At 40.0% G+C, this 12,936-nt stretch overlaps 1 protein-coding gene across 1 annotated transcript in view; it reads right to left on the bottom strand.

Moving 5' to 3' along the window:
* The window catches only part of SUCO (SUN domain containing ossification factor), a 1,178,094-nt gene that overhangs the window by 819,033 nt on the left and 346,125 nt on the right, over positions 1-12,936 (bottom strand). Inside the window, exons 6-8 of the mRNA XM_044086746.1 lie at positions 11,573-11,678; positions 8,549-8,569; positions 8,284-8,339 (exon numbers count right to left, since the gene is read on the bottom strand). Coding sequence (XP_043942681.1) covers positions 8,284-8,339; positions 8,549-8,569; positions 11,573-11,678 — 183 coding nt within the window. The remainder of the gene's footprint in view (positions 1-8,283; positions 8,340-8,548; positions 8,570-11,572; positions 11,679-12,936) is intronic.

The following is a 12,936-nucleotide window of genomic DNA, read 5'->3' as shown; positions in this document are numbered from 1 at the left end:
TGCTGCATTCAAATAATTTTACTTTGTGAAGCAGACTAGTTTTGAAGCACTTGGAAAAATATCTGTTGTATAGCCTTACTGAACTCTCTTGCGGAGCCGATTTGTTAGTAGCAGTACAGTCCCAAGCAGGGAAATTCGCCTATTACACACTGGGTCGGCAAGAGGTAACAGTCATTTTGAAGTTCAGTGGTTAAAACTTCCCTTTCATGTAGTACCCAATTACTCTTGCAATGTTTCTTTAAATGGCTTTTGATTGCAAAATTATGAGAAGCTCTTTTTGCATAAAAAGACATATTACAACAGAATTAATTTGGTAGCAAGTGCATAGGTGGGTAGAAAGCTTTAAAGATCTGTTTTTGCCTTTCTTCAAGAGTCACAATATTACAAAAGCATTGAGTAATTTGCTTCTGCCATCCTCATTTTAAGATTTTACTTCAAACCTATGCAAGTCTTAAGAAGGATGACTCCTAATACAGCACCACTTGATTTGCCATCATCATATGTACATATCAGTGTTTTAAAACCAATCCTTACGAGCCACAGCAACCTTATTTTGTTCTACTATTAACATAACTATTATGATTACACCCCAAACTTGCCTAAATCTTCTCCAAAATATAGCTCTCCAACATTCCATGTATAGCATGTAAAGTACCTTAGAAAAGTAACAGCATATGCACACCTCCCATATTTATCTAGCAACCCAGAGTCGTACCTTTTTAAAGTAAAAGCATATGACACCTCCCATATTTATCTAGTAACCCAGAATCGTACCTTAGAAAAGTACCAGCATATGACACCTCCCATATTTATCTAGTAACCCAGAGTCATATCTTAGAAAAGTACCAGCATCTGACACCTCCCATATTTATCTAGTAACCCAGAGTCGTACCTTAGAAAAGTAACAGCAAATGCACACCTCCCATATTTATCTAGTAACCCAGAGTCGTACCTTAGAAAAGTACCAGCATATGACACCTCCCATATTTATCTAGTAACCCAGAGTCGTACCTTAGAAAAGTACCAGCATATGACACCTCCCATATTTATCTAGTAACCCAGAGTCGTACCTTAGAAAAGTACCAGCATATGACACCTCCCATATTTATCTAGTAACCCAGAGTCAGACCTTAGAAAAGTACCAGCATATGACACCTCCCATATTTATCTAGTAACCCAGAGTCGTACCTTAGAAAAGTACCAGCATATGACACCTCCCATATTTATCTAGTAACCCAGTCGTACCTTAGAAAAGTACCAGCCTTCCCCATCAGCATCATAATAAATCGCTCCATCCAAGAAGGTGTCGTACCCAAACTCTGGAAAAAGGCTTTCATCATTCCCCTGCACAAAGGAGGTAATAACAATATTACTAACTTTCGACTCATCGCCATCCTCTCTCCTATATCAAAACTTCTAGAAAAATGTATCCACCTTCAACTCCTTCCCTATCTGTTAGACAATAATTTACCAACTTCCACACAACACGGATTCAGACCCAATCACAGCACCATGACTGCCCTCCTTTCCTTCCTGGAAACTGTAAATAAAGCCAGAGATTAAGGCTGTATTGTATCTACCCTCTTTCTTGACCTCTAAAGCCTTTGATACTATCTCTCACAAACTTCTCCTAACTAAACTATCTAACCTTAACCTATCCACCCCCTTTCTTTCAACTGGTTCACCAGCTATCTCTCCAACAGGCAACAAGCTTTCAAGTGGAAAAAATCCATTTCCACTTTCCTTAACACACCCACTGGTGTCCCCCAAGGTTCCATTTTGGGTCCTCTCCTTTTCAATATATTCATAAATGACTTCTTCCACTCAATTCCTTATGCTAAACTTATTCAATATGCAAATGATCCTACAATTATCTGTGCAGCCACTTCCATCCCCACTCTCTTAAAACTAACTCAAGATGCCTTCACTACCACAGAACAGTGGATGAAGGACAATCATCTTGCACTCAATGCCTCAAAAACCAAACTCATGGTATTTACCCCCTCAAAAAAACAGAACCATTGATAAAAAGCTATTCTCCATAAATAGTCAAAATAACACACCCCTTGAATTGGTATCTGAAACCAAACTACTTGGGAGTCCACATTAATGAGCAACTGAAATTCAACAGCCACCTACAACTAAACATAAATAAAACCCACCAAAAACTAGCTATGCTCTACCGACACAATCGATTCCTCACCCCATCCACTAAACTCACACTCGCTACTACATTTCTCATCCCTTCCCTTCTTTATGGAACCCCTCTCCTTACAAACCTGCAATCATCTCTCAAAACAAAACTGTCCTCCTGTTATAATAAAATTGCGAAATTTGCCACAAGCCACAAATCATCTACCCACCACTGCACATCTCTTCACAAACTTAACTGGCTAGAACTCCCCAACTATCTCACCTATACTCAGGTGACTTTCGCTGACAAACTAATTTTTCATCCCTCCCTTTAAAATGCACCTACCTCAAAGACTCCTACGCTCTAGCAACCAAAACCTAATTGAGCTATACAAACCCCTTCATACTCCAGGACAAAACCTCCTATCCTTCGCTTTAGCACGCCTATGGAACTCACTCCCTCCATCCGTACCACCAACCTCCCTGGCTTTAAAAAGTCACTGCACTCACACCTAACATCCTCATGGGAATGCTCCTGCTCCCATCTCTCATAGTCTGTTCTCCACTTCTTATAGGCTTCAATATCATACATCAACAGTTACCAAATAATAAGCCAACTGCAACTACATCTTATAATTCTCTAATCCTAAGATTACTCTCTAGAAACTGTATATTTACCATAGCTATGCTCTGATATTTCTACAAAATTTAACCTAAAGAATCTTTTACTGCACCTGCTTAAACCTTTGTTTTCAACAAAATGAAATCTAAACACTACATTATAAATGCTTAATCTCTGCCTTGAGTCCACAACTGTTTGAATTTTAACTTCTGAAATCTTTTGCTACCACCATTTTAAAGCATTGTCTTTAACCTACTAATGTTTGTAATTGTAAACTACTATAACATTGTTTTTGTAATCAAAAAATGCTATAATACTCTTTGTAACCTTTGTTTTGGAGCTTTTCTCCCCAGGACTCCATTTAAAACGGGTTCTCTTGGCCCAATGGACTATCCTGGTAAACCAACTGCAAATAAAATAAATAAAAAATAAATAATATGACACCTCCCATATTTATCTAGTAACCCAGAGTCGTACCTTAGAAAAGTACCAGCATATGACACCTCCCATTTTTATCTAGTAACCCAGAGTCGTACCTTAGTAAAGTACCAGCATATGACACCTCCCACATTTATCTAGTAACCCAGAGTCGTACCTTAGAAAAGTACCAGCATATGCACATCTCCCATATTTATCTAGTAACCCAGAGTCGTACCTTAGAAAAGTATGACACCTCGCATATTTATCTAGTAGAGTCGTACCTGAGAAAAGTACACGCATATGACACCTCCCATACTTATCTAGTAACCCAGAGTCGTACCTTAGAAAAGTACCAGCATATGACACCTCCCATATTTATCTAGTAACCCAGAGTCGTACCTTAGAAAAGTACCAGCATATGCACATCTCCCATATTTATCTAGTAACCCAGAGTCGTACCTTAGAAAAGTATGACACCTCGCATATTTATCTAGTAGAGTCGTACCTGAGAAAAGTACACGCATATGACACCTCCCATACTTATCTAGTAACCCAGAGTCGTACCTTAGAAAAGTACCAGCATATGACACCTCCCATATTTATCTAGTAACCCAGAGTCGTACCTTAGAAAAGTAACAGCATATGCACACCTCCCATATTTATCTAGTAACCCAGAGTCGTACCTTAGAAAAGTACAAGCATATGCACACCTCCCATATTTATCTAAACCCAGAGTCGTACATTAGGAAAGTACACGCATATGACACCTCCCATACTTATCTAGTAAAAACAAAAAGAAGCAACAAAGTCACTGAATGTAACTCTTGTCAAACGAAAGACGAAATCACAGAAACGGAACAAGAGTTACCAACCACGGTGTTCTCAAAATCAGTATCACAGAATATCAAAGTCCAGTCCAGTAAAATTGTTCCAAAGCAGTTTTATTAGGATCCAGGAAGAAATTAGCGCTTTCACGTAGAAACTATCCATGCTTCATCAGTCGTACCTTAGAAAAGTACAAGCATATGCACACCTCCCATATTTATCTAGTAACCCAGAGTCGTACCTTAGAAAAGTACCAGCATATGACACCTCCCATATTTATCTAGTAATGCAGAGTCGTACCTTAGAAAAGTAACAGCATATGACACCTCCTATATTTATCTAGTAACCCAGAGTCGTACCTTAGAAAAATACCAGCATATGACACCTCCCATATTTATCTAGTAACCCAGAGTCGTACCTTAGAAAAGTACAAGCATATGACACCTCCCATATTTATCTAGTAATCCACAGTCATACAAGTAACAGCATACGCACACCTCCCATATTTATCTAGTAACCCAGAGTCGTACCTTAGAAAAGTAACAGCATATGACACCTCCCATATTTATCTAGTAACCCAGAGTCGTACCTTAGAAAAGTACCAGCATATGACACCTCCCATATTTATCTAGTAACCCAGAGTCGTACCTTAGAAAAGTACCAGCATATGACACCTCCCATATTTATCTAGTAACCTAGAGTCGTACCTTAGAAAAGTACCAGCATATGACACCTCCCATATTTATCTAGTAACCCAGAGTCATTTTCAAAGGAGAAAACTGCTAGTGACATAGCCTTCCCACGTAGATTAATACAAGGAAACAGCAGCAGGATTTAGCCTGTGTGCATTATATAAACCCCATCTATGGATGTTTTGCTTTAGGGGCAACAGACTGGGCATCCTCACTCTGGTCATTACAATTTGAAATAAACATGTACTGAGGAGAGCTGCTGACCAGTCAGACAGCCTCATCCTCATCACCACTTATCAATCTTTATAATTAAAGGTAACCATTAAAGAAATGGATTCTAGTGGAAACCCAAAGGGAAAAAAGAATTTCCTCCAAGGAAAAGGAAGAGGAGTCTTCATCTTCAACACAAAAATTACAAGGAAAAGGTGTCCTTTTTCTTCCCTCCTTCACATGAAACTTCACAGACACCTCTGAATATGAGCATCTTTGCTTAAGGGAGTAGCTTGAGAGCAGTTTGTGATCCTTCCCTCCTTCACTTGAACCTTCACATACTCTTCTGAATATGAACATCTTTGCTGAAGGGAGTAGCTTGAGAGCAGTTTGTGGTTCATGAAAAACAGTGAACCTTAGTTTCAGTTGCAATGTCCTGAAGTTTTTGTATTAAATCACTTCATGACCTTCAAAACAATTCATATTAAAACCTTTTATTATTTGTTCTGTTCATGCTGGCTGGGGTCTCCCAGCTCCCCCAAGTTAGATTAGCCTGGGTTAGGCTGCCTCCATCACTTGTGGCCATTACTTTTATTAATGCGGACATCTTGTGATCTGCATTCAAAGTACCAGCTTTGTCCCCTGCTACTCAATCAAGGGCTAGACCAAAATGAGACCAAATTAAAGGGGTGATGAGTTTATGTTTCTGTAGCTTGTCACGTTGTAGAGGATTCATTTAAGAAACAGTACAATTTGTCTGACAGCCTTCATTGAGGATTCAGCCTTGTTAGTACTAATGACTTTATCCTTTTTATTCTGCTTTTTGTCCAACTCCCTATTATCCATCACTAACAAGACATAAAAAAACAAAAGTTGTGACAGAAATGTGGAGACTGTCAATAGTCTATCAACTCAGACTTAAAACCTCTTAGAAAAACAAAAGCAATGCCCTGCATGGCTATATTACTCTGACAATGTGAAACATATAAAGTGTCAAGAACTGAAACACGTTGCAGACACTGTCCGTTACATAAGTCCATGAGGCACACATGAAGTTCTGCAGAATGGTGGTAGAACATCAGCTGACACCTTCCTAAGGAATACAAGGCTGCAGATAAAAGTCTGACTGTGAGTTATAAAAGCTAGGTGGGATATAACCCCTACATTACAATTCACTGCTACAGTTAGCCTCCCCAAAAGAACATCTACTCTATACCCAAACCAATATCAGAATTTAAGCAGGCAATAAAAAAAGTTTACAAGCAGTCCATCCTAAATAAAGGAGGAAAGTGCAGCTGTATTAGCAGCTCACAATAATTGTGAATGTCCAAGTAAATTCACTATGGCTGCAATGACTCCTGGAATATTTCCAGCAGGATTTTTATGGCCAGCCAAGAGTACTCACCTTTCATTTTATGACACAGTGTGCACAATCTCCTTCTGACATCAAGAGATCAATTGTATAAAGGGTAGTCAGATGGTAACATCTGCAGTTTTCTTGCCACAGTTTAATGAATGTCACATTCACAGTTGTAATGTCAGTTTGAGTCAGCCTGAGACCAGAAACTAAGTACATCTTGGAGAAATTTCTTCTTTCTTTAGTGGTTACTGCAGATGTCAGAACATAACTTTTACTGCATTTAGTGTAGGAAGCAAAATCTGGAGAACGGGGTGCCCAAGTTTCCCCAGTGTGTCTCTCCTAGTCTCTCTCTGCACCAGTCTGTGTGGGTTCCTCTCGGTCTCTCTCTCTCTGTGCACCTATCTGTGCACGTCCCTCTTGGTGTCTCTCTCTCTGCGCGAGTCCCTGTCAGTGTCTCTCTCTGTGCCTGTCTGTGTAGGTCCCTCTTGGTGCGTCTCTTTGTGTGGGTCCTTCTCTGTGCTTGTCTGTGTGGATCCTTCTCTGCACCTTTCTCTGTCCTTCATACTAGTACTACAAAAGTCCATAAAAGGTTCTTACAGCAGGAAGTGTGGGTCCCTCTCTGCACCTATCTGTGTAAAGAAATGCCTTAGACAAGGGTGTTAAGTAAGCAAACAATACAGTTTTGGTGTCTGACATGTCCCTCAGTTCAAGGTGACTGATTCCAGTGACTAGCTATCAAAGCCACCATAATCCAGCAACTGGCTCAACCATAAATGACTGAATAGTCCATTAGATTACAGAGGGATGACAACGAAAATGAATAAAAAAGAAGAGAATACTTCTTTATTGGAAAATATCGCTCAATATGATGCACCTACATATCAAATGAAAATGGCACCGATAAAGACGGGGTGTATGCAGCAGGGATGACTGCGGCAGGGGAAACAGGTCCAACGTCAGCCTGTTGAGCCCTGCTGTACTTTCTGTACTACCCCTAAAGAACTTCCCAAAGTTAGACACAAAGATATGACTGACCAGAAGATGTGCCTGGTTAATCCAGAATTCAGCTGATAAACGCAGCAAAAGCTGTTCAACATGATCAGAAACAGAGGTTATGTTCTAGGTCTGAAACAGAATATATACAAAATGGGTGCAGTGACTTGTTTCATGTGGATGACAGAACTTACAGCAGCTGACCACTGAGAAGGAAGAATAATTAAAACCTACCAATCTTAAGCATGACATTTCCAGAGAACATTCAATTGGGTGAATTAGCACCCACCCCTTAACTCATTTACATGTTAGCACTCCACCTTAACTCATTTACATTACGTGGAAGGTTACACCTCTGGTAGCCTGTACACATCTTGCATTCCAGAGCATTTTCTGAAAAATAAACTTAAAAAGCAGTACAAAAACAAATGAGGCATAAGCGTTCACATGACAAGAAATTCCTCTACAAGTGCATTTTTACTAGAATACTTACAAAAGTATGAAAGCATATATTTAATGTTATAATTAGCAAAATTGCCCAAGGTGACCAATTTAAAGAGTTTAAATATCAAGCACAGTTTTCATCAACATCCACGGTTTCACCTATTCTCATTGACCAGCAGTTTTTAAGTCACTTAAAGAAGCCAGAACCAAATAAGTTCTGCACTCCATAAGGAGGTATGAGTGTGAACTGTAAGTGTACAAAAAATGGGGTTTTAGGCTTGAGTGAACTAACTTCATACACAAAGTGTTCACCAAGAAAGACATAACTTAAGGCAATCTAAAAGAAAAAAAATTCTAATACATGAACACTGTTCAGATTTTTATTTAAAACAATATGAAACTGTTTTGGAACCATATTTCATTTGAAAGTACCATAACGGGGTGGGGGATAAAATGTAGAAATATTACACATTTCAAAGTCAAACTCTTGTGTATACAGGCACTGCTGTCTGCATAATAAAATCATCTAAACATGATTTTTACTTCACGTTACACACAGAAACCAAAGAAAGGATTACAAGTACCTTACGAGACTCAAGGGGCAAAAATGCTCCGCTCCGAAATGGGATATTAGCTCCACCTAAAGGAAACAACTGGTTTAGTAGAAGCCCCACCAACGTCATAATTGCAAAACATAACTTAACCCAAGTTCTAAACAGGACTGTGAAACAGTACAGATTTACAAAGTGCAAAAACTGAGGCAAAGCTTGATTTGTGAAAGCATGCATTGTGCTCTGTGCCTTACAAACGTCCCACCCCAATGCTAGGGTAGAGAAGGCCGCTGCTAACCTTGAGGTACTTGCTGAACATCTGAGGCAGGAACAGAAAGAGAAGAAAAGAAAAGTTAGTGTTAAAACAGACATGCCGGAAGCAAATCCCCAACCCCCTAAATGCATTAATTTTCAGAGAGTAAAATCAGTTCAGAATGGAAAGAAAGTCAGCAAAACTAAAATGCACCAAGTACAGAGGTATAAAAACATAGCAACAACTAACTGTAACACTTCAAATGTACAATAAGAAACTACAAATGTACTGCAGGCCTGCCCCCATCCTTGACAGACAAAGGGAGTAACTAGATGCGTGTACCAGTTGGACTGCAATGTCTTAAGCAGCAGCAAAAGGTTTAACGTCTACTGCCTAGAAAAGGTTTAACTAGTCTACTGCCTAGCAGCATCCTACAAACTTATGGACTTTTAAAATCAGTAGCTGAAAACCCGATGACACTTACACACACATGCAAAACACAAACCATTAGATTATGGTAATGCTTTGCATCCTGATTTTGTGAAATGTTATCTACACCCATGTTCAATATGCGACACCAGTGTTGGAAGGATGGGAAAGAGTGGTCGATATCAGCTCTGCCATCTAAAGAGGTGATGAGGTCTAAGTCATGCCAGTTAGGATGCGAGAAAGCAGACAGACATCAGCTCGCCCATCCTGAAGGAAGGGAAGCAACCTAGGTTTACTGCACTAGCAGAATTAAGAGCCTGGCAGCCACCACCCTGCAAGCAATATAACCACTCCATCAGGTGCACGTATGCCTTCCAAAGACAGTGGGTACGACAGGATGATACTGCATTAGGAAGGGGTTAGGGCACACTCCCCAGCAGCTGTATGGTGCTGCATCTGCATGCTTTACCTCCTCACTGGCCCAAAGCATGGATAGGGCTGAGCCGCAGGGACGGATGGGGGTGGGGGGTAATAAAAGACAGGTCTAGCAGACCTGGTGCATGACAAGCATGGTCAACAGCAGGGAGAAGAGGGAAAAATGTGTTATGGCAAATGGACAGCTGCACCGATTAGACAAATTACTCCAAGTGCTGTAGGCACCCATTAGACAGGAGAACAATGCCCATTTAAAGCAGGCTGCTGGGGGAACGAGTCCCAAACAAATAGGCAGGATTGTAGGCTGTACACCAAGAGGTAATATGAATTCCTGCATGGCACTGCATGCTTAGCTGTACAGTGGAATGCTTTTCACATACAGAACATCAGGTGCATAATACTGTCCCACCTATTAGTAAGCATGAACATAATTTCTAATACAGCCCTCACAATCATTTCAGAATGCTGAAAAAGACATTCAAGGAAAATGCTGATACCTGAATTAGCTGTGCAGACACAACTAAAAAGCAGATTTAATATAAGCAAACATTTTATGTACTGAAACACTCCAAAACTGGTAAACAGCATGAGTGGCACAGGATATGATGATGTGGTGTACTGTCCCCCATTATGGAAAAAGGCTTAGCCATTCTACACCTAATTTGGACTTTGGGAATAACCATTGACTGAGACACTAAAGTCTGGTTAAACACAGAATTCAGCCTAGAGTTAAAAAGCAAATGCAGTTAGTGTAAGAGACTTGCAGTGTGATCTGCAGTCAAAGGGGTAACAGTGGTAAACCATAAAAGTAGGAAATCCTTAGGGTGACTGGATGCATAAAAATACAGAAAAAAATGGCTAAACTAAATATGTGGGAAAAGGATGGTACAAATTAATTCCACACTCATGCAAGGACAGATTTTTAATGACTTGTACAAATTAATTCCACACTCGTGCAAGGATAGATTTTTAATGACTTGTACAAATTAATTCCACACTCGTGCAAGGATAGATTTTTAATGACTTGTACAAATTAATTCCACACTGCAAGGATAGATTTTTAATGACTTGTACAAATTAATTCCACACTCGTGCAAGGATAGATTCTTAATGACTTGTACAAATTAATTCCACACTCGTGCAAGGATAGATTTTTAATGACTTGTACTAATAATTCCACACGAGTAAAGATAGATTTTTAATGATTTGTGGCTTTAACATTCCTAATGAAACATCTCCTCTAACCCCAAATTAAGTGCATTTTACTACCACAAGACCCAGCCTACTCCCCAGCACATCATGGAATAATCCATGCTTTTCTACGGTATACAAACTTCTTTCACATGCAAATAGTACTGCTCCTCTGTACTTGGATGAGCACCAATCTACTAGATTCTGGAACATTTTTCTAAGTAAGGGTGACAGGAAAATACTTGCATAATTTAGTACTTACAGTACAGGATACAGGAGAAATCTCCAAGGAGATGAACAAAAGTGCCCCCAGTCCCTATCTGTATTCCTATCCAGGAACTGTACAGCAGGGAGCCTTTGAGCAACAATTAAAACAATGAACAGATTAATCGACATGGCCAATGTACTAGTGCAAAAATGAGGGGTCTGGCTGCACCTATACAAACTCAGGATTGGGACTGAGCCACAGATGCAGGAAGGGCAGCATGTAGCAGTTGTAGCCTGTAGCCCTTCCTCTTACACAGAAGGGGAAGGCCCTCCTGCTGCCTGCATGACCTCCACATAAAGGCCAAGGGGCTTATAGTCACTTATGGGAGGGGGGATAACGGCAGACACCTTCTGCACTGCGAGCTACAGCTGGCACAGCACTGCATTCCATGTGCCTCAGCACAGACTCTGACATCCAAACACATGGATGTCTTACTATCCTTGGCCTGCCATTGAAACTATACCTCTGGGTATTAATAACTAGCAGAAGGGTTCTGTCTCCACAGTGAAGTGGCTCATATGGGATAATTACACAAAAGCAAACAGGAGGCCAAGACATGATTTTTGACGGTCGGGGGGGGGGGGGCTGCAGTACTACAAAAATTCAGTGCTTAGTTTAGATAACATTTCTGCAATTCAAATGAAAATACACATTCTGAAACCTAACAGTGTTCAATGTATCACTATTTAAAGTATTCTCTGAGAGAAACAAAAGCATGGAACACAGAAATGGCAAGTCAGTGTTACCTTGACATATTTTGCATACATCTGCTCATCTAAAGGAAAGCTCTGCACTGTTCTCTCATCTCTGGCATGAAATGTACCCAGCTTAATCCACTTGTTGGTTGGATAACTGTAAGAAGAAATGTGTAGCTTTACAAAACTAGAATCAGATCTGCAAAAACAGCCATTTTGATTTCATAGATGAAGGCCCAGAGAGAGACTGCAACAAGTTTTTGAGAAAGCTGTAACAGATGCTGGTTTTAGGAGGACACACAGAGTGCTTTAACAATGGAGCCTGCAGCCCATAAGCCCTCTACCTTAGGAAAAAGTAAAGCTGAATAAAAGGTTAACACAAAACAATCCTCCAACATCAATCCTAAACAAATGAAACATATCATACTTAGCACACAGGACTAAAGTTTGCATCTTTTAAACCGAAAAGTACAATCATAACATTTCAAACTCCGCAAAAATCATCTATCTTTGAATATATTTTTATGAATTTGTTAAGTAGGGTAGAACACTGAGCCACACAGACTACTTTCACATTCATCCCAGGTGTAGATTTCTACACAGCACACTGCAGGTAGAGAACATGCACATGGTACAGAAGAGCATGAACTACACATTACATACGGTACTGGACGGCATTATAAAACTGACACTGTACTAGTAATTACAGAACATGTACATGGTACAGAAGAGCATGCACTACACATTACATACGGTACTGGTCAGGTACTGGGCAGTATTATAAAACTGACACTGTACTAGTAATTACAAAACATGTACATGGTACAGAAGAGCATGCACTACACAGTACATACGGTACTGGGCAGCATTATAAAACTGACACTGTACCAGTAATTACAGAACATGTACATGGTACAGAAGAGCATGCACTACACATTACATACGGTACTGGGCAGCATTATAAAACTGACACTGTACCAGTAATTACAGAACATGTACATGGTACAGAAGAGCATGAACTACACATTACATACGGTACTGGACGGCATTATAAAACTGACACTGTACCAGTAATTACAGAACATGTACATGGTACAGAAGAGCATGCACTACACATTACATACGGTACTGGGCAGCATTATATGACACTGTACCAGTAATTACAGAACATGTACATGGTACAGAAGAGCATGCACTACACACGGTACTGGGTGGCATTAAAAAACTGACACTGTACCAGTAATTACAGAACATGAACATGGTACAGAAGAGCATGCACTACACATTACATACGGTACTGGGCAGCATTATAAAACTGACACTGTACCAGTAATTACAGAACATGTACATGGTACAGAAGAGCATGCACTACACAGCACATACGGTACTGGGCAGCATTATAAAACTGACACTGT

The sequence above is a fragment of the Protopterus annectens genome, chromosome 10.part0, assembly GCF_019279795.1.
Source record: "Protopterus annectens isolate FY-2018-M chromosome 10.part0, PAN1.0, whole genome shotgun sequence".
NCBI lineage: Eukaryota > Metazoa > Chordata > Ceratodontiformes > Protopteridae > Protopterus > Protopterus annectens.
This window is presented reverse-complemented; position numbering and strand designations above follow the sequence as displayed.